Source organism: Pinus tabuliformis, chromosome 7 (genome assembly GCF_031772625.1).
Source record: "Pinus tabuliformis cultivar Carrire ecotype Pingquan chromosome 7, CPIR1, whole genome shotgun sequence".
NCBI lineage: Eukaryota > Viridiplantae > Streptophyta > Pinopsida > Pinales > Pinaceae > Pinus > Pinus tabuliformis.
The window spans coordinates 1,132,042,642-1,132,065,816 of NC_142293.1; the positions used below are offsets into that span (position 1 = coordinate 1,132,042,642).

General features: G+C 42.3%; 1 protein-coding gene across 2 annotated transcripts in view; it reads right to left on the reverse strand.

The window, feature by feature from the left end:
- The window catches only part of HCF107 (high chlorophyll fluorescent 107), a 434,314-nt gene that overhangs the window by 171,282 nt on the left and 239,857 nt on the right, over positions 1 to 23,175 (reverse strand). For both annotated transcript variants that reach the window (XR_016266887.1, XM_089459467.1), the window contains exon 6: positions 6,933 to 7,043. Coding sequence is in view for 1 of the 2 variants with exons in the window: in XM_089459467.1 (XP_089315593.1) it covers positions 6,933 to 7,043 (111 nt within the window). In the remaining variant the exon portion in view is untranslated. The remainder of the gene's footprint in view (positions 1 to 6,932; positions 7,044 to 23,175) is intronic.

A 23,175-nucleotide genomic window follows, 5' to 3' on the forward strand; every position in this document is an offset into this window, starting at 1 on the left:
AATCAATAGCTCTCTTAGAATAATCTAAATACAGGTATCTTATTCAGTTTGTTGGATCTAGGGTAACATTTTTAATTTTGATTGAAGTAGCAAGTATCTCTATTTCTTCAGAATTTTATTGTTGTTCTATTTCTCTACTTGGTTTTATGGTTGATCTAGTGTTTGCAGAAGATCTTTCATGTTCTCATTGAGCGTTTGGGGACAGTTCTCGGTTGGACCAGCCAACTCTCAACACATATTTCCTGAAGAGCCTACTTCATATAAGCCTCAGGATTTATCTAAAGATAATCTTTTTCTGTAGGGTGTTTTTGGGCTAGTATCTCTCTAAAATTTCAAAATATTTTAAATATTTTGTGGAAATTTTAATAGATCTGGGTATTAAGAGCCTTAGATTATCAGATCTCGAAGCGGAGTTGAACTCATACTCCTCAGATCTGATAGATTTGTAAATAATTTGTATAGATCTGTAAATTATTTGTATAAATCTGTTATTTACTTGTGTAGATCTAAAATTTTGTAACATAATTTTGAATTTTAACACTTGGGTTTTGGGGATTTTCTCTATTTTTGTACATATTGGGTATTGGGTTTTTCTCTTTTCACTTGAGTAGAAATAGATCTGAGAAATCAGCCAAGAAAATCTTCAGATCTGAGCTAAATCTAGACCCTAGAGGACAAGATCTGGGCTCAAAGATTGTTTGCAAGAATAGATCTGAGAAATCAGCCAAGTAAATCTTCAAATTTGAGCTAGATCTAAACCCTGGAGAGCAAGATCTGGGCTCAAAGATTGTTTGCAAGAATAAATCTGAGAAATCAACCAAGTAAATCTTCAAATCTGAGCTAGATCTAGACCCTAGAGGGCAAGATCTGGGCTCAAAGATTGTTTGCAGGAATAGATCTGAGAAACCAACCAAGTAAATCTTCAGATCTGAGATTTTTCAAGCAGATCTGGGGTTTTAAGATAGATCTAGGCCTTGGAGAGCAATATCTTATCCCATATCTTTTTAAAGGCCAACCATTAAAGATTTTGCAATAAATCTGAAGATCTGAAGCAAAATAATTTTTTTCAGAACAAGGGTTTCAAGTTTTGGGGCTCCTAAGCCCAGATCTGTCTTCTCCTAGCCTAACGCTAGTTCTATTGAGCCTAGTGCTAGTTCTCATTGGCCCTAGATTCCCTTGCTCCATTTTGGATTTGAATATTTGATTTTCAGAAGCTAATCATTGGTGGGTTTTTGCAGAAAATTTGGTAAAAATTTGTGTTTCAGATATTGAAAATTTTTTTGGCAACTTGGGCAAGTGATATTCAAGGCCTAGGGCCTAAGGGTTTGATCTCTGAACCGCCTTTTTCCTCACTGTTTGTTACAACAGTCATATACCTTTCTAATAGTGGTGAAAAACACATCTAAGTGGTTTGAAATTGGCTAAAAAATTGTTAAATACATTAATAAGTCATTTATGTTTGATGTGTATCAAGAATTTGGCCTAGATCTACATTTTGGGTCACTGTTATCTCTGAATAATTCTATTTCTGAAGTCTGAAATATAGCAGTGGAAAAATTTCATGTGGGTTAGCCTAAAATCAGTTCCTAAGTTGTCTAATACATTAGGGAATTAATTTCTTGAGTTGGGCATTCATCATTAGGCTTATTTCATGTTTTAACTGTTGGCTGTAATAAATATATCAGATCTGATATAATTCCGAAAATCACATCACAACAGGGTAAAAATTTTTGATAATTCATGTGGGCAAGTTTGGAAAATTTTCGGTAAATTTTTGGCATAAAGATATCATTGATAGCTTACTGTTTTCATTGTCATATTGTTGTTGTCATAAAGTTTTTCTTACTACTGTCCTAAAAAACAATTTCTGAAAATTAAGTACTCTGTCATGGAATTGTGATAAAATGCATATCCTTTGTTTCATAAACTGAGTACTTTTTTGAGCATATGTTGACATTGATATCGAATTGCAAAGTTGTTTTTGTTCTCTTTGAGCTAAATTGTATCAAAAAGATTTGAAATAAGTTGGTGTTTTAACTATAGTATCTTCAAGAGTTTATTTTCTAAGTCTTCATCTAAAAAAAGGCGAGCATTTCATTTGGGTAATCGAGGGTTTTTGTGGCATAAGTGTTTTCCCATTCTCGAGTCTACCTTCATCTCATCTTCCGGTGCATTTGCATATAAGTTAACTTTGCATAGATAAAATTTACTTCCAAGCATAAGCTTGGTCGATAGACAGATAGATCTCCATCTGTCTTTTCTTGAGAAGCCTGTTTTAATAGTACTTAAAATGGTGACCTTGCAGTCGTCAAAACCACAGTTCTCTGCAACGCCGGAGGCACCGGGTATGTTAGAATTTCAAGAGAGGTATCGTTAATCACACCTTAGTGTGCTTCCCCTGATATTCTCTCTGCCAATTACTATGAAATCAGGCTCAACACAGAAAGGATTGAAGAGTTCACATTTAAATAGGCATTTAACTAAAATTAACCAAGATTCTTGCATCTCACATTAGTTTTAGGATCTGCATTGCATATAAAATAGTCATTCATCTAAGCAGTAGTTGCTAATCGATTACTTGGTCTTAATTTCCCTAGCAAGATTGTTGACTCCATAAGGCACTGGTATCAATCGTTTAAAATCTAATCTATAAGTCTTGCTAAATCTTAATCAAGTACTTAATCGCTTCACTGTGTCTCCCGAACTGGTAGTTTCCCAACTAGTTCTTCTTCATTCCACTTTTCCATAGGGTCTACCCCCCTTAGCCTGTTGTAGGGAGACAGCTTAAACGGAGAGATTGGAGATCAAGGTGACAGCCCCCGATTTAAGCCGTTGTCGCGGTGCCTAGACATTCTATGCAACAATAGGTGGCACCCTCTCAACAGATAGCTCTATTGTGTAGGCTTTATCCTCTCCACCAAGGTGTCAACTAGGGCTATCAAAGAGATATCTAATAAAGGCGACTCTTGCGCCACACCGGGTATATCAATCCTCACCATCCTATGGGCTCTCAGCATCATGCTTAACCTCCTCCTCATGCTCTTGATATCTGAAGTTAGGTCTCGACCAACAAAAGCATCCCCTGGCCTCGCCCTCTAACTTTCCTTGTCCTGCCTACTCCTTTTCAGGAGATCTAGTACCCTGATTCTATCGTCTTTCCCCACATGATGTAGATGGCTGCACCACCACAACCTGCTCACCTCTAATGTCTCTGTTGTAAGGGTGAGAATGGGTTTGGTCTGTGACCCTCCTCAACTGGGCCAACCTCTCATCGCCCCAATGAATTCTACCCCAAAATTTCTACATACTGGATTTCCCTTGAGCCATGGGTTTGTCTCCGATTTCACCTATCACTGTGCACTCATACCCAAAGCTTCCATGATCTTTTGGCTAGTTTCCCACAGTTGGGCCAAGATCATGCTCTGATACCACTGTAATGTTCCAAGCTAGGAAAAATAGTGCTATGCAAAGCAAACAATAAAAAAAACACCATAAAATTGAAACATTCAGTGCACACCCATAAAATGTCTAGGCTTAATTAACAGTTGAGCCATTTTATTATAATCTGCGAGCAAAGTACAATAATGTGGAAGTGGTGCACCTGGCTTGCCTCAACGGCAAGCGTGATCAAGTCCAAGTGGTAATATGTCAAACCCAGATGGCACAAATAGCTGTTGCAATGATGCCCTGTGCTGCCCTTGTGAAACCGTGTTGTCTACTGCAAAGATGTTGTTGGAAACCCCACCTACGGTGCTAAAAGAATTTCGGAAATTAACCCCGGCCTCTCCACCAAATACCTATAATAACCCACGAATGAATTGGCCAAGTGTTGACCTCGGAGTTTCGGCCCAATTTCCCCTTAGCTCCTCTAGCGACTGGCTAAGTTGGGACCCCTGTTTGACCCGTTAGATATGCCCAGAAAATTGTATAAAGTTAGTGGTGTACTCCTTACCAAAAACCCAAAAAAACCTAGAAAGGGTTTCCCTTGGTTCCAACCTTCAAAAATTGACCCTTCACAGCTTAGCCCTCCAAATACGAATTTTTTTGTTGTGATTGATCCTGTCAATATTTGCACTCCCAACTCCAGAAATCCTCCTCAAATGGCCCTCCAAATGATCTCATAGCTCCCTAGCTCCAAATCCTCAGGATAATGTTGCCCAACAAATCTCACTCCAATGGTTGCGCAGTCCCTGTGTTGTTGTTACTCTCTTTGTTCTGCATTGTTGTTACCCTCCCTGCTCTGCGCTATTGCTACTCTCCGTGCTACTGGAAATCAGCCTCCTTGTTGCCATTTTCCTGCTGCTGTAACTCGGCCCTCCTACTGCTCCTTTCCTTGCCGCTGTAACTCAGCCTCCTTGCCTTTACTTCCCCTGTTGTTGGAACTCGACTATAGTTGTTGTAACTCGTCTCCCTGCTATTGCAACTCGACTATAGTTTTTGTAACTCGTCTCCCTGCTGCTGCTACGAATTGTGATGAAGAAGAACTCCCTCCTAGGGCTAGCACTCGAATTCCATCGAAGCAAGGGTTGAGATCTCCGCTCGAAGACACTCATGTGCTAAACAGCACAGTAAGTCGGCTAAGCAGCTCGAACAACTAAGATTGAATTCAATATGTCAAAAAGATACCAAATGAGGCTGAGCTTCCCCTATTTATAATTCGTGGGCCTCTTTTCCCATGTGGGCCCCCTCCAACTAGCAATTCCACTTTCCCTCCTTAGACATTCGAACTTCCCTCTAAGGTGGTGCATATTTCCTCATGTGGGTGGCCTCCATGCTATGCCAACAAAACATTTCGGCCCCTTTTTCCTTCCTAAGTCTTTTCCAAAAATCACATGGGTCCCATGGCCTCCAGAATTGTTAAAATTGTAGAATAAATAAACTTGTAACAATTTAATTTCGAAAAAGACATTACAGTTTGTAGGGGAAGATTCAAGGAATTCATATTTTTCTTGGAGACAAGATTGTGAACAACCACTTTATTGATGACTCTATGCTCTTCATATGATTACATCTTGCTTTGTTGCAATGGAATACTGGATGCTCAGATACCTTCTTCTTAGATTTGAATGCACTTGTTAGTGATCACAAATATGAATTTTGGTTAATGAAGTCAATGATCCTCTACCATGGATCCCTCAAAGTTGGAAAAGGATAAGGCCCAAAGAAATTGCTAGATATTTGAATATCCCCTTTCACAATGGCCCTTCCCTTCAACTATATGGCACATGCATAGACTAAGTTGTAGAAATGGATATATCAAGATCTCTCAATTACTGGTAACCAAACCATCATTTCAAGAAATCTACAGGCTGGTCATGTATTCAGATCCTCTTATTGGTCCTTGACTAGGTCTCTATATCTTCAGTTGGAAATTTTCAAATATTTTCTCTGGGGTAAATTTGGTGGTGAGATAGGTTTTCCAATGGTACATTGGTAGTTCCATATCATTCTAAAGAAAGCCAATGGATTCAGCCTTGATGATATTTTCACTCAAGGAAAAATTTTGGCAGTGAGGTGGGTGGTTAGGAGCCTTGAGGGTGATAGCCCATGAAAAAATGCCATCACCCACAAGATTCTTCACTGTAGCCACATTGACCGAATTACAGAACAATTCTACAAATGTGATATTATTGGATCTCCCTATTAATTTAAGATTCATCCTTGTGCTAGAATAAATTTGGGAAGCATGGAAACAAGGGGCAGATTGGTTATCATGATATTGTACAAGGAGGAAGTGGAGCTAGGATCTTCCCTTTTGCCCAATATGGACTTGGAAGGTGTGGAGTAACTGATTTTTAGATATTTTGCAGTTCCAGGCCAGATGGATAAGTATGAAGAATCCTTGTGTTTGGTGAGATCATTGGAATGTAAAAAGAAGAACAAATTAGAGAGATTTAGTCCTCTCCAAATGCTTGCTGACTTCTACTGTAATCATCATTAGGAACTTGCAATCACTTATAGTTGTGCAAGATTTGCTCAAGATGAATGGTTTTCTCTAGGGCCCTATTTGGGATTAGGTCTAGAGATATCAGAGTGTCTTTCAACGATGATTCTAGGAGGTTATACATACTTATATATGAGGATTCATGTAGAAGCTATCTTGATCCAAAGATGGAGTATTCAGATAACAAATTTTTCTAGGTCACTAGACTAAATAGTGCATGGTCGTACAAAGTATCCCACAAACTGGGGATGCTCATGTGGTTGGTGGTGTATCAAGGATTTCCCTCCAAAGCAAGATTGGCCTAATCTTGCTTAATCAATGAGAGGTGCCCCCATTGTGGGGGACCAAAAATGGTCAGACATATCGATTCTTTTGGGACTGCAGGTTCACAAGACAATGCTAGTAAACAACGAAATCAAATTACATCACTTTTACAAGAAGCAATACATTAGCATGCAATTCTCTTAAGTTATTGCAAATTTCTCATCCTTGATTACTTCCGTGAATTCTGGTATTGTCTTTTTTTTTTGGTAGTGTTCAATATATATAATTTGGAGAGTTCAATGTTAATTTGTCTCTTTGATGGTCAAATAGGTACTATTGAATCCTTCCAAAAGAGAGAATGTGATGAATTAGCTGCTCAAACTAGGTCCAAAGGGGATTTGTCAGTTAAGGACGTGAAAAATCTGTCTGGTTGTTCTTTATGTAGCATTGCTGGTTGGTCTAGTGCCTTATGTAGCATTTTTATCAAAGGAAAACAATATTTACTATGATAATCTAAGATCATCTTCATGCCCCTACTTTTCTGTTGCAAAACACTATATGCATTTCAGTTATAGATAATTATACCAACAGTGTTTCAACAATTATGATGTACCATTATATACGTGGGTTATTTACTTAGATTAATAAAATTGCCCAAATTTCTTTACGTAAAAGAAAATCCCTGAAATTAAAACTACAGGATACCTTGTATTTATGATGATACCTGAAGACAACGAGCTGCATTTGAGCTCTTCGAATCTATTTCCAATGCTTGTTGATATAATTCCCTGGCAGTAGCAATGTTTCCTTCCTTCCATTCCATCCATCCCCAAGCCTGCAAGAAAATTAATTAATTAGAAGTAGACAAGAATCATGTTTCGAATGGAACAATTTAAAAAAATTTGGGATGATAAGAACCTATAGAAATGTAGAAGATGTTTGACAATTTTTTGACATACACATTCAACCTTAACGGAATAAGTCTTGATTTAACCATACAAGATAGGGTTCTTCTGCTGGAAGAAAAAGGTACTATTGTGCACAAAGAAAAAAGTTACCTTCTAATAGAACAATGTTTATAACTACCTGCCAATCTCGGTCCTTTGTGTATTTATCTTTCCAACTTCAACATGGAATTCCTTTTAAACACTTGTTTTCCAATTGCATATTAAGGGGAGATGTTGGGATGTGATCTTTACTTGGTCAGATACATTATTGTTCTATCTTTACCTTCTTTAATCCCAAGTCAAGCTTAATTTTTGGTTCCTTAGCAGTAATTAAAATCAGTTATGGCTCACCCTTAGTGAGCAGTGATAGCTCGCATTGATGGTTATAAGGTGACCTTAACGGTCCCTCATTTATGTCAGGGTCAAAGGGTGGTCTAATAATCTGTAATTAATGTGGTAGTTGGATTAGATGTAATCACTATATAAAGCCTTATGTGAGATATCAATATTTGGTATTCAAGTATTTTTGATTAACGAGGTTAGCCACCAATCCTGGTGTCTTATGCATTTAACTTACATGATCATATGTGGGGACTGTTACCCACCAAAAGTGGGTAACCCCGTAGAAGAAATCGTTTCTCCTATCTTGGGCAACCAGCTAGCCAACAGCCCTATACATTGCTCACATATGATAATATGCCACATTCCTCTTCCATTTGCATGGGTCATACAGCTCTCACCCTTCGACATTCCTCTTGAATAAAGGTGGGCTACCACTTGGCAAGTACTTTAACCATTTTGCAATCATGTGCTTTTACCAAATATTTTAGGCATTCTAACATGGATAAATGGGTGATCTGGATGATTAACCGATCTTGATTGTAAACTTGTTCTCTCACCTTACTATGGGGGTTAGTCTTTAGTTGTAGTCTAGTGGGACCTCTTCTAAGGCCTTAGGGTTATAGGATGGGAACTACTTGGGAAACTTGGATTGAAGTAGCGTGTACATAACCATTCCATACTTACCACTTTTCAAGTTTCCCTAATGTCACATCCACCCTTCGGGTTAACTGTCACTAGTTCATAACTTCATTGGGATTTGGCACTCATATGTCCACATCCATGAGTTAGGGTTGGAAACTTTGCCCAAGAGGTTGATGCAACTACAAGAAAAATAAAAGCATAAAATGGCCCAACAAAAGAAAAAGAAAAATTAAAATGCAAAAGATAGTCGAGACATAACTACCATGTGGGCAAAAGCCTAGCATGAGATCTACCCCCTCATTATCCATCACCCGGTTCTTGAGCACTAGATGCTCCATCTCATCATACAAAACCCTTGCATATCCCAACCTTGATGAACGAGAAACAGAACCATCGTTAAGGGGTAAATAAATGCTATATCATAAAAAGCATGCATGCACACCTAAGTTGTGCTCCAAATAAAAGCATTAACAAAAAGAAGCAAAAGGTGCAATAGAGGAGTGGAAAAAGCACGCTGACAAAATGGGTAGCTCATGCCTCCACAATTGCTGCCACCATTACATCTATACACTTAGGATGTGGACCTCCATCAACTGGTCTCCTAGCCATGGCACTTAGCCATGAAGTCATTCCCCTTCGTTGCCATTTATTGTCACTAACACCTATGAATTGAAGAGTTGACTTTGGAAATGTCTCCTCCCCTCGGGGGCTAACAACACCTAATAGGGTTGATTACCTAGCCACCTCTAAAAATGTATGCAACACTTTTACAAGGCTTAGTCTAGTTAGATATTTGAAGGTGATTCCAATTGCAAGTCTTACTATGCCCTTACAAATTAAGTATGGTCCACTATGATGTGTGATGTCCCAAATGCAAAAATTTCGGGGAATTCTCAAATTTTTAACTCACAAAAACTCCAGATAAAAATTCCATTCACAAACAAAAGATTTCCATGTAAAACCCAAACACCAGAAATTTGGTAGAAACAATAAACCCATAAATTTCACGAAAATCTCATTAAAATATCACAACATGAGGAACAATGAGAAATGCAGCAACAATTACAAAATCCAACTTTATCATATAGAAATATAAGCCAATACAACAGCTAGAAACAACCCTCCAAGATATGTGATAATGCTGATGTCGACCTCCAAACTGAAATAGGAAATCAATCACTACACCTGTGGATTCTGAATGAATCCACCAAGGGGAGATGGGTGCTCGCCCAATCTCTCTAAATCACCCGAGGGTTTCCTCCCTAGGGATACTGCTGAAGTAGAGAAACAGGTTCTCAAACCTCTCCACAAGAAGAAAACACAAATCCAAGATGTCTCCAAATGACCTCCTCCTCCCCTTTTATAGATCTAATGGATAGATCTCCAAGCCTCTAGAAGCATCTTATTTTATTATTTTATCATTATTCTAAAAGCTCTTCCATTGACTTTATCTTAAGTGACTTTTTAATTTTATTTTATTTCACTTAAGTCATTTTTAGCTAAAGAAAATGGTAAATCACCCACCATACTCTCTTCGACCACTAGAAGTCACTTCTCAATATCCCATCTTGTAGATCTTCTCGTTGAGGTTCCAACGAGCTATTACACTAAGGTGTTCTGTCAATTAGTTCCCCCGAAATGCCACCTCAAACATAATTAATTAAGTTAGGCCCCATAATAATGCTAATTTTTGAAAGTTGTTGGAATGCGATAAAACGAAAGGCAAACTGTGCGGATGATGAAATATGCCAAGCGAATGCCATTAGATCCCATAAAAACTCCTCAAAACTCCATTGGAACCCCTGATGACATAAACCTGCTCCACTGACCTGGCCATCCCCTACCCTGGAAATCCACCCTGGCTGTACTATGGAGGAAAATAAATATGGGGAGACTACAAATCCTCCCGCCCCAAGATTGCTTGCCCTCAAGCAATCTACACCTGTCCACTGTAGAGGCATCTGCAAACTAATACCAAGATCCCATATGAACCACTGGTCCACATCATGTCTCCAAGCAATCCAAACATGATTGGATCCCCCAATACCTGGCTCCCATGCCCATCTTTGACTCAACCTACTACTAGTAAATCCACCTAGATCCCAATGCCACCATGGACAATCATCACCCAAGTTGTTGAAATTTGGTACCGGAGGACAGGTGGTTCCCTAAGGCTTTGATCTTTGGCCTAGGGAAAAGTGTCCAAAAGAATTTAATTTTTCTCCTAAAGTAACTTTATAATTTTTATAAAGTTAAATCTAATTTGAAAGTGACTTTAAGTGATAAAGTTACTAAGTCTAATTTTAAAGTGACTTTATAAAGTCAATGAAAAATTAGAAAGGAAAAGTGACTTTGGAAATAAATGACTAAGTGGGTCTTTATTAAAGTGGGGTGAATTAAAAAATAGAAAGTGAGATTTAAATGAGCATTTAATCTCAGCCATTGATCTAAATCTATTTCAGCCATTGGATTTAGGGATCACCCAAAAGTCATTTAGGGTTGGGTTAAGGGAGGAAAAGGTGGAAAAAGATCATTCATTCTTTCATGAGCAGATTGGGAGAAGGAGAGCAAGAGAGCAAGGGAGATTTCTGGACAAGGAGGAGAAAGAGGCAGCAGTTTGGCACACACACCAAGGCAGCACTTCAGCAAATCCGAACAGCATAAAGAACAAGCAGAAAAAGCAGTTTTGTGAGCAAAATAGTGAAAAAAAATATTTTTCAGCACGAATATCGAGGAGGCGATTTTCTGCACTTTTTCCGAGGGCTGTCCGTACAAGTCCGTACGGCCGTCCGTACAGTCCGTACAGTCCGTACGGTCCGTACATCCGTACGTCCGTACAGTCCGTACATCCGTACGGTCCGTACAGCTCTTCCAGCATTTTTCAGATTGTCGTTTGGGCTGAAAACAGATAAGTTTTGCTTGCTGGAAAATTTCTGTTTTGCTGATTTTTTGCTGAAAAATTTTCTCTGTAAAAGGCATTTTCCAGAAATAAAGAAGAGCTCTCAAACTGGTTTTCCCCAAGAGTTGTAGGGGGTTTTTCCAGGGTCAAGTTGACCAAAAATCACTGAGTTTAAATGTGTTTTAATGGCTGTTTTAATTGCTGATTTTTTATTTCTGCAATTTCCAGCACTCTGAAAAAATTTCCAGAATTTGTGTTTTCAGCAATATTTATTTTTTCAGTCTGTTAAATGTATGGCTATGGGAATGGGCATTTAACTATATGGGAGAAATAAGGTGAAACTGAAAACCGGGGTGGGAAACAGAAAATTTTTAACATGGTATCAGAGCTGAGTGCTGAAGGGCAGTTTGGGACAGCAAAAGAGAAAAAATACAGCTGCTGATTTTTTCACTCAGAAAATTCCAGCAAGCTGATTTTTCATAAACAGCAGTTTTATCTTTACCACAGCAGTGCTATTTTTCAGTTTTAGGACAGCAAGATGTCATTGGGATTGAGGGTGGAGGATAGGTTGGATGGGCATACAAATTACAGCGTTTGGAAGGAGAGAATGCAGAGTATCTTTGAGGAGGCAGAAGTCTGGGATATCATGGTGCATACAGCACAGCACCCTGTTGTTGTGCCTACTGATGCTACTCAGTTGGCAGCTTATAATAGAAAGAACAACAAGGGTAAGAGGTTGATTCTAGACGGAATCAAAGACCATTGCATTCCTCATGTGAGAGGAAAGAGCAATGCCCATGAGATGTGGACAGCATTGTCCAATCTCTACCAGAGTACCAATGAGAACCGGAAGATGGTCCTGAAGGAGAAGCTGAAGAACATTAAGATGGGGAATGATAGTGCAGCTGGATATCTCACAAAGATTACCAATGTGAGAGATGAGTTGGCAGCGATTGGAGAGGCCATTCCATCCACTGAGTTGGTGCGTATTGCAGTGAATGGCCTCCCCCGTTCATGGTTGAACTTTGCTGATGGGGTTTGTGCACGTGAGACCCTTCCCACATGGGAGAGGTTTTGGGATGATTGTATACAGACAGAGATCAGGAAAGGACAGCTTGGGGCAGCCAAGCCAGTTGAGCAGGATGAGGACGTAGCACTGGTGGCAGGAGGCAAGAAAGGCAAAGGGAAGAAGCAGGCTTCCACAAGCGGTGGTGGAGGCAAAGGCAAAGGTAAAGGTAAACAGGGTAACTCACAAAAGGACTATTCCAAAGTGAAGTGTTGGAATTGTCAGAAGATGGGACACTATGCAGTTGTGTGTCCGGAGAAGAAGAAGAAGAAGGGGAAGACCCAGGATGTGGCAGCGTCAGCTGAGATTGAGGACTTTGCAGGTCGTTTTGACCGGGAGTTTGCGTTCACTACATGTGAGTCCTCTAGTGCAGGATCACCTGCCACACAGGTTCAGAGGGAGCATGCTTTTCCCTCGATTAGCGGAGCATCTACAGGTATCTGGTATGTGGACAGTGGGGCTTCACGTCACATGACAGGAGTCCGGGAGTACTTCTCAGAGCTTTCAGAGAGTGGCACTGATATTGAGGTAGTACTCGGTGATGACAGAGTTGTTAGAGCAGTCGGGGTGGGGACAGTGACATTTCAGAGGGAGTCCAAACCTCCCTTGAAGGTGTCAGAGGTTCTTTATGTGCCAGGGATGAGGAAGAACCTCATATCCGTCTCAGCGTTGGAGGACAGAGGATATGAGGTACTGTTCAGGGAAGGACAGGTGTTGATGTATCCCAGGGGCTCTCCAGCTGATTCAGCTAGAGTGATAGGTGTACGCCATGCAAAGGTGTACAAGTTTGCATTCCAGCCCCCTTTGGCATTGAGCTGTAGTACCGACAGCAGAGCTAGCAGTTCTGAGCTATGTGAGATTTGGCACCGCAGGATGGGGCACATGTCTCATGGAGCCTTGAGGACATTGCGGGAGATCACTACAGGTGTGCCAGATTTCAGTACTGATCACCATGATACTTGCAGAGGTTGTGCGATGGGCAAGTTTGCCAAATCCCCTTTTCCCAGCAGTGACAGCAGAGCGACGGGGATACTTGATTTGATTCATTCCGATGTGAGCGGTCGGATGTCTCATGTTTCCTTGAGTGGATATGAGTACTATGTCTTATTTATTGATGATCACTCCAGGAGGACCTGGATTTATTTCTTGAAGACCAAGAGTGAGGTCTTCAAGCGGTTTCAGGAGTTCAGAGCTCTTGTGGAGACTCAGACAGGTCGAAAGATCAAGTCCCTGAGGTCGGACAATGGAGGAGAGTACACCCTTGGAGAGTTTGTTGACTATTGTGCGGAGGCAGGCATTAGGAGGGAGTTCACTGTTCCTTACAACCCCCAGCAGAACGGGGTTGCGGAGAGGAAGAACAGATCCATCATAGGGGCTGCCAAAGCCATGTTATATGATCAGGGGTTGCCATTGTTCTTGTGGGCAGAGGCCTGCAACACAGCTGTTTACTTGCAGAACAGGAGTCCGCATCGTGCCTTGGGGCACATGACTCCGGAGGAGGCTTTCTTTGGGAAGAAGCCTGATCTTGGTCATCTTCATATCCTTGGATGCATTACATACTCCTATATACCCAAGGAGGAGAGGACCAAACTAGAGCCCACCGCAGAGAAGGGTATCTTTGTGGGCTACAGTGAGACCTCAAAGGCCTTTCGGATTTACATTCCTGCACAGAGGAAAGTTGTTGTCAGACGGGATGTGAAGTTCGAGGAGGACAGGGCCTTTAGGAGGTCACGGGAGTTAGAGTATCTGGATCAGCCAGACCCTCAGCAGCAGTTGAGTCAGTCGCAGGGATCCAGTGGGCAGGGATCAGGAGGATCCGGAGGTACATCTATGAGGATGTCAGGTCCATCAGTGAGCAGTGGCTCGCCGAGCCAGAGGGGTGGTGCTCCGGGCAGCATACAGAGCAGTTCACAGAGCAGTTCACTAGGGAGTCCACTGATGGACAGTTCACACGGTACCTCAGCTTCTACAGGTTCAGGTGCAGGCAGGAGGACAGCAGACAGACAGTCAGGAGTTCAGGCTACTGATGGGGATGAGGAGGAGGAGTTTCATTCTCCTATGGGAGAAGCATGCTCAGGGAAGAGGAAGCCCAAGTGGCTTCAGGACACCTTGAGAGATGCCACATCTGTTGCTGAGCCGAAGAGGCCGGTCAGAGAGAGTAGACCACCTGAGAGATTTTGTAGCTATATGGCGATGGTTACCAACATCCTTGACTCTGAGCCTTCTAGCTATGAGGAGGCAGCTAGCCAGCAGGTCTGGAGAGAGGCCATGCAGGAGGAGTATTCTTCTATCATGAAGAATGATGTTTGGGAGGTGGTGCCGAGGCCTGAGGGCAAATCCGTGGTTACTTCCAGATGGCTTTACAAGGTAAAGCATGCTGCAGATGGCAGCATTGAGAAATTCAAAGCAAGGTTTGTGGCTAGAGGGTTCTCCCAGGTAGAGGGAGTTGATTATGAGGAGACCTTCGCTCCCGTGGCTCGATATACTTCGATCCGCTCCATTATATCGATAGCAGCAGAGATGGGTTGGAAGATCCACCAGATGGATGTGAAGACCGCATTTCTCAATGGCTTCATACAGGAGGAGGTGTACATTGAGCAGCACAGGGCTTTGAGGTGCATGGGAAGGAGTCCCATGTGTGCAGATTGAAGAAGGCCCTTTATGGCCTGAAGCAAGCTCCCAGAGCTTGGTACTCCAGGATAGATGCATACTTGCAGGGGATGGGTTTCACAAAGAGTGAGGCAGATCCGAACCTTTACTTTATTGTGATTGGTGAGGAGCCTCTCATTCTGGTGCTGTATGTGGATGACTTGATCATTACAGGTGCAGAGAGACTCATAGAGCACTGTAAGAGAGATCTTGCAGCGGAGTTTGAGATGAAGGACATCGGCTTGATGCATTACTTTTTGGGTTTGGAGGTGTGGCAGGAGGAGGGGCATTTCTTCCTGGGGCAGGGAAGTATATTGTGGACATCCTTAGCAGATTCCACATGGAGGATTGTAGACCCATGTCGACACCGATGATCACCAACTGGAAGAAGCTTCATGCTTCGGATTCCGAGTTGGTGGATCCCACATTGTACAGGCAGCTGATTGGTTCCTTGATGTATTTGGTCAACACCAGACCAGATATCTGTTTTGCAGTCAACACGATGAGTCAGTTTATGTGTGAGCCTAGGAAGGTTCACTGGGTGGCTGCAAAACACATTTTGCGGTACTTGCAGGGGACAGTGGATTATGGTCTGGACTACAGGCAGGGAGATGGAGTGAGATTGGCAGGATACACTGATTCTGATTGGGCAGGTTGTGCTTCTGATAGGAAGAGCACTTCAGGGTGTTGTTTTGGGTTGGGTTCAGCAGTAGTGTCATGGTTCAGCCGGAAGCAGCAGTCAGTAGCACTGAGTTCAGCGGAAGCAGAGTATATGGCAGCCAGTCTAGCTAGTTGTGAGGCCATCTGGCTTCGCAAGATGTTGTTTGGCTTATTTGGTCAGCCGTTGAGACCTTCAGTGATTTACTGTGATAATCAGAGTTGCATTAAACTCACGGAGAATCCAGTATTTCATGACAGGTCAAAGCATATCGGGATCAGATATCATTTCATCAGAGACCATGTTCAGAAGGGAGCTGTAAAGCTTGAGTATATTTCCACTGATGAGCAGGTTGCAGATATTCTTACCAAAGCCTTACCACGGGGCAAGCATGTCTACTTCAGAGACAAGATGGGTGTGGTGAGGAACACCTTCCTCGGTAAGAGGGAGTGTTGAAATTTGGTACCGGAGGACAGGTGGTTCCCTAAGGCTTTGATCTTTGGCCTAGGGAAAAGTGTCCAAAAGAATTTAATTTTTCTCCTAAAGTAACTTTATAATTTTTATAAAGTTAAATCTAATTTGAAAGTGACTTTAAGTGATAAAGTTACTAAGTCTAATTTTAAAGTGACTTTATAAAGTCAATGAAAAATTAGAAAGGAAAAGTGACTTTGGAAATAAATGACTAAGTGGGTCTTTATTAAAGTGGGGTGAATTAAAAAAAGAAAGTGAGATTTAAATGAGCATTTAATCTCAGCCATTGATCTAAATCTATTTCAGCCATTGGATTTAGGGATCACCCAAAAGTCATTTAGGGTTGGGTTAAGGGAGGAAAAGGTGGAAAAAGATCATTCATTCTTTCATGAGCAGATTGGGAGAAGGAGAGCAAGAGAGCAAGGGAGATTTCTGGACAAGGAGGAGAAAGAGGCAGCAGTTTGGCACACACACCAAGGCAGCACTTCAGCAAATCCGAACAGCATAAAGAACAAGCAGAAAAAGGCAGTTTTGTGAGCAAAATAGTGAAAAAAAATATTTTTCAGCACGAATATCGAGGAGGCGATTTTCTGCACTTTTCCGAGGGCTGTCCGTACAAGTCCGTACGGCCGTCCGTACAGTCCGTACAGTCCGTACGGTCCGTACATCCGTACGTCCGTACAGTCCGTACATCCGTACGGTCCGTACAGCTCTTCCAGCATTTTTCAGATTGTCGTTTGGGCTGAAAACAGATAAGTTTTGCTTGCTGGAAAATTTCTGTTTTGCTGATTTTTTGCTGAAAAATTTTCTCTGTAAAAGGCATTTTCCAGAAATAAAGAAGAGCTCTCAAACTGGTTTTCCCCAAGAGTTGTAGGGGGTTTTTCCAGGGTCAAGTTGACCAAAAATCACTGAGTTTAAATGTGTTTTAATGGCTGTTTTAATTGCTGATTTTTTATTTCTGCAATTTCCAGCACTCTGAAAAAATTTCCAGAATTTGTGTTTTCAGCAATATTTATTTTTTTCAGTCTGTTAAATGTATGGCTATGGGAATGGGCATTTAACTATATGGGAGAAATAAGGTGAAACTGAAAACCGGGGTGGGAAACAGAAAATTTTTAACACAAGTCCCTTGGCTTAGACTGTGCTCTATCTTTGGCTATAGTTATTGCTCGATCAAGCGAATACCAACTCATCACCTTTCTCCAATCCAACCTCGGGCATAGGGCAGGGTCAACCCCACTCTCCTGATGTTGGGCTAGTGCTACTAAAATACTGATGAACTATCGATCCACATCCCACTACCCACTAAAACATATAGTAACCCCCTCATCTAAGTGCCCCTGTTGTACTGTGCCCCGAACTAAGGTTGATACCCCATCATGAGGATACCAACTCATGATCTCCCGCCAATCTAATGTATGGACACCTGTGCAAGGAATACGTATGCTATGCCAATACTGGTCCATGTTCAACTCCTAATGCTCTACACCGTCAATCAAAACATGTCCAAGAAATCTTGCCGCTCTCCCTCTAATGGGAAAAAGTGGGCAAACTGTGTTGCAAGCCCTGTTTATGTACTCCTGGAGAGGGCTGCTACCTGAAAATGTTGCAGCTTTGTTGGTCGCCACTACATTTGTTTGCACCTCATCAATGGCTAGACCACAAGATGGATGCACTGCCATCTCTCTCGTCTGATAAGAAACTCCATGCTCCTTCAGTCCACCAATCTCCTGCAAAATTGTCCTGTGAGACCCCAACATCTCTTGAGGACAAGTGTCAGTGAATAATGTCACTTTGCCAACTGTTTATACATATGTCTTCTCCTCATCAATGGATGACCCCAAGGGTGGTTGCCCATCCTCCTCCATCATGGGCTCAATATGAGCCTCCAACTGGCTCTCCCCAAAAGTCTCATCATGCATACTGTGCACATCATCCTCCTCAGCGAACTCGTGCTCCATCATATGCTACTCATGCTGACTCATCACCGGCGACACACCATCCTGAATGTCTCCCATAGGGTCCACTGACTACTCATCATATAAATCTGGCCTGCTGTCAACAACTCTACATGACTCATGCTCCTCGAAGGCATCCTCGTATGAACCCATGGACTCATCCAAGGAAGAATCCTCGCCCTGAAGGCCAGAAGGAATCTCCACCTACTCTACCTTTGTCATCTCCTTAGTGTCATGTTGTTTTTTGGTAGCATCAGATGTGCTCTAGCCATGAAAATTGGTGGAGAGGCTAAGGCACATAAAATCTCCAAGACTCAGAAATGGTTTGGGGAAATTCCACCCAGTTGGAGAGATATTAAAATAATTAATATTTTTAATGGGGTTCCTAAATCTAAACTTAGGAAAATTAAAATATTAATGGGTATTAATATAAAACTGGGTGAGAATGTTCTAAATGACATGGATCAAGCCAAATCTAATCTTAGTTGTTGATTAGGGACTTAATCTCGGCTATTGAAGACTCAACCAGAAAAGTATAAGAGGAGGCTTGAGGGTCAGTTGGAGATACACCAAAATTGATCAGTCAGTTCGATTTTCTAGAGCAGGGTTTGCTGAGAGAATCGAACCAATGATCTATTGCATGAGGGGCAGTTCAGCGTGAGGCCGAGAATACATAGTAGAGAGGCAGAGATAGTGCTAGAGAGACAGTGCAGAGCTTGGGAAGGTTGACGCATAGGCAGTTGGGAGCTACGCAGAGGCTGAAGAGGCCAACGTGGGTGACATAGAAGATTTGAGCCCTGACGCAGAGAGCCAAGGGGTTGATGCTGAGGCTTCAGTAATTGCACAGAGTTGACGCAGGGCCAAGAGGCAGCACCAACAAATTTTCTTAGGGCGGACTGAGTGCTGGTGAGCCGAGAAGGGTGATGCAGTCCCTGCAGAGTGACGCAAAGCAGTAAAGAAGCTTGGAGCAGCTTTCGCCGTCCAACTAAGGAGCTGCCATAGCTGCTGTGGGAACGTTCATCTGGTGATTGATCAGCCGGAATATCTGTCTCCAAGGAGAGGTACTACTGCCGGGGGCATTTCTGTTGGGTGAGCCATTTCTGGCACCCTAGTTATATATAGAAACTGCATAATAATAAAACCATCATATCTGTTGCACCGGTTTTCCCGCATTGGGTTTTTCCAGGGACAATTGTCCATAAAATAATAGTGTCCCTTGTGTTTGTCTCAGTTATTTCAGTTGTTGATCTGTATACGAGTTAAGGTTGCATTTGTGTTTATTTCATTATTTATATTTATAAATAACTTGTTAATGGAATGAACAAGTAGGAGAAATTAAACCGGATAATGCAGTAGGGATTTCTAACGTGTCAGACTTAGAAATTTCATCATGTCACTCAACCATGAGCAGTCAAATCCCCAAGGTCCCCTGCAGATGAAACAAAGTCTCTTCCTCCTTAGCTCATTCCTGCTGCATGATCCCCCAAAACTGAGCAACTCCTCCTTGGTCAACTGTCTCCTGAACAACCCAATGTTTTGCTCAACCAACCTCTCAGCTAGTTCATAAGCAGCAGGTGAGACCAACTACTCTCTCCTCCAAAGGGACAACAATTGAAACTGCAACACCCAGCAAACAGCGTCACGGCCTCTCATACATGATGACAATATGGACTGCATGTGTGCTATGACTGAGTCGGGATGATATTTCCTAATACTGAAGAAGCATTGGAACATCCGTAGGATCAAACCATCACACTCTAGATTAAACATGATTTCATATATCCTAGTCATGGCCATAATTTTTAGAACCTGAAGCTTCTTCCCAAATGTAGGACCCTCACTGCTATCCAAATCTCGCAAAGTTTCTACCATCAACTAGAAGACTCTCCTCACAACATCATTATTGTAAGAAGCTATAGGGGCGGTTAGCCTCATGATGTTACTGAGACAAGATGCAGCTGGAAGTCTAACCCCTTCACAAGGTTCCTCCAAGAACTTGTTGTTGACTTTGGGTAGCATCGGATGTGCTCTAGCTCCGAAATTTTGTGGAGGGGCTAGAACACATGAGATCTCCAAGACCCAGAAATCGTTTCGTGAAATTACACCCACATTGTATTTTATTAAAATAATTAATATTTTTAATGGGGTTCCTAGGTCTAAACTTAGGAAAATTAAAATATTAAAGGGTATTAATGAAAATATGGTTGGGAAGCTTCTAAGAGACTAGGATCGAGTCTAATTTAATCGTAGTCGTTGATTAGAGATTAGATCACGACCATTGATTTCTCAACAGCAAAGGTATAAAGGAAGGCTTGGGGTCAGTTGGAGAAGACACACAGAGAGATTGAGGAAATCAATATTCTGAGGTGAGAAGTTCTCAGCAGGGAAATCGATCAGGGAGATCTTGCAACTAAGGGGCAGTGATAGTTTTGGAATATAGACAAAGAGGAGGAGAGAAGCTTGTGGAGGCATCGCAGTAGCCGGGAGAGCTGACGTTGGGCCAGTCTAGGAGGGCCAGCGCAGAGGAAGAGATGCCTTCCACGTAGAAAGCCGGGGAGCTGTCGGAAACTATCGGAACAACCTGGAAAGCTGACGCAGTGGGCAGTAGTGCTAACGCAGAGCCTCAGAGAGCTCCACGCAGTTATTGCGAAGGGGCAGCACAATTGTAGCCGAAGCGAGCCAAATTTGTTGCCGGATCAGTCGGATTCTGCGAGGTGAAGTGAGGTAAAACTCACTTAGGTTCTCCGCCATTGTATTTCTTTGTCACTAGTTTGTCGGGAGAGCAACCAGCATTTGTATTTAGAACTTCTACTTAATAACAGAAAACCCTCAAAGTTGTTGCACCAGTTTTCCCGCATTGGGTTTTTCTGGGGACGTTTAGTCCAAAAATAAGTGTGTCCTTTGCATGATTGTCTCATTTATTTTTCAGTACTTGATCTGTATAGTGGTGTAGGCTACAGTGTATTTACATTAATATTTTCTGAACTTTGTGAAAATAACTTGTTAAATGAAGAATACAAGTAGGTGATGTAAATCATTTTTCTACAGTAGGATTTTTGGTTTGTTAGATTCAGAAATTTTCACATGATATCAGAGGGATTGCAGATCAAGGAAGACTGAAGCCATTGGCGAAAGAACAGAAGAAAATATGTGTGTGAAGGCAGTTGTCCCAAGTGACAGCGCAGTTTCTGGCCGAGAGAGCAGAGGAGGGGTGATGCAGTCACCAAGGGAGGCTCACGCAAAGCTTGTGTCAACCTGTTTGTGTGACGTTGTTGCTGCAGGGGTACCGCAGTGATTGCTGGGCCAGCGCAGAGACTGTTGAGTCTCAGTTTTCCAGTTGTTGGGGCTAGAGGTGCAGCACAGATTTCATCTAAAGTTGCTGGTGGGGTGCTAATTCTGTTGGTGCAAAACAATACCTAGTGGGGCAGAAGCAAAGTTGAGCGAATCAGTTCCTCATAAGATTTCTTGCCAAGAAATCTAGATAAAGCGCTGAGCAGCAACAAAGAGAGAACAGAGAGGAGTGGTTCGACAGTGGTTGGCAGAAGGTTTTCCATGAAAGAAATCGAAATTCAGAGGGAGCTTGTTCCTTAGAGGATTTCTAGCCCCAAATAAATCCAGATTCAAGTTTTGCTAGGGCAGCAACAAAAGAGGGAGAAGAGAACTAGTTGACATTCATTTGAGCATAGATGGCAATGAACCGACTGAGGGATCAGGATAGGTTGGATGGAGCATCCAACTTCGTCATCTAGAAGGCCAAGATCCTGGAAGTTTTGGATAAAAATTGCATCAAGGATTATGCCTTGAAGATGGTTGTTATTCCAGTTGATGTTGATCCTCTCAAGAACTACGAGGAGGCTCAGCCAAAAGCGAAGTGCATGATCTTGGACGAAGTCAAGGATCATGTGATCCCACATATTGTTGAGGACACAGCAAGGGAAATGTGGGAGGCCTTGACCACCTTGTACGAGGGAACTTCCGTTCAACAGAAGATGTTGCTTGAGAGTCCGCTAAGACAGTTTCAGATGCAGAAGGGAGAAGAAATCGATCCCTCCTTCTCAAGTTGCAAGGGATCCGTGACCAACTAACTTCCGTAGGGGCTACAGCAGATCCTGAATTCATTGTCAGGACTGCCCTGAATGCAGTCATTGAAGACTGGGAAACCTTTGTCCAAAGCATCTTGGGCAGGGCTTCTCTTCCCAGTTGGGAGATGTGGGCAGCTCTTCAACAGGAAGAGATCAGACGTTGACCAAGGCGGGAAGCAGCGGCAAAGGGGTCAGAGTCACGAAGGAGGAAGAGGAGGATGCAACTCTTGCATCAGCGGGACAGCAAGGGAAGCAAAAGAGAAAGAAAAAGGACATATCCAAAGTCAGATGCTTCAGATGTGGAGAAATGGGTCATTTCGCTACGCAGTGTCCTCGGAAGAAGGGCAAAGAAGAGTCTGACCCAAAGGCTGCTCCATCGAACGCTGACGGAGAGGATATTGAGCTGTAGTCAAGAGGACTACAATGGGGGCAGGACCCTTGAGGTGCCCAAACTCTTGGATCACATACGGCTACGGGAGACCTTAATGACAGTAGCAAAATGACGGGAGTCAATTGGTGCGAGGAATGATGGAGCAACAATGGCAGAGCTAGAGTGCCAAAGTCTGAAGTAGCACAGTAGAGGGTTGCAGCAGTGCGAAAGGCACAGAGCAGATACAATAGTAGCGCAGTAGAATCAGAGGGTCAACACAGATTAGCAGCAAAGGTAGCTTCAGCGTCTAGGGCCATCTAGACTAACCAGCATGTCAGCTTTTGGGTGGCTTTTTAGTTGCATACTTCTTAGCGACTGAGTCGCAGTGCAACAGTTAGCAGTGGCAGTGCTATGGACAACATGATGCAACATATTGAGATGGAGTTGTAGTACAGATGCAGCAGTGACAATGGCAGTGTGATGGGTAGCAGTACAGATTGTAGCAGGACAGTGGATGCAGGGCAGCAAGTCGAGCATCAGTAGCGCAGAGGACTGATGTTGTCGATCAGTGTGATACTTCTGATGGGAAGTATTGCTAGAGCACATTCCTCGCTAAGAGGGAGTGTTGATTTTTGGATAGCATCGAATGTGTTCTAGCTTCGAAATTTTGTGGAAGGGCTAGAACACATGAAATCTCCAAGACCCAGAAATTACACCCGGATTGTATTTTATTAAAATAATTAATATTTTTAATGGGGTTCCTAAGTCTAAATTTAGGAAATTTAAAATATTAATGGGTATTAATGAAAATATGGGTGAGAAGCTTCTACGAGACAAGGATCAAGTCTAATTTAATCTTAGCCGTTGATTAGAGATTAGATCA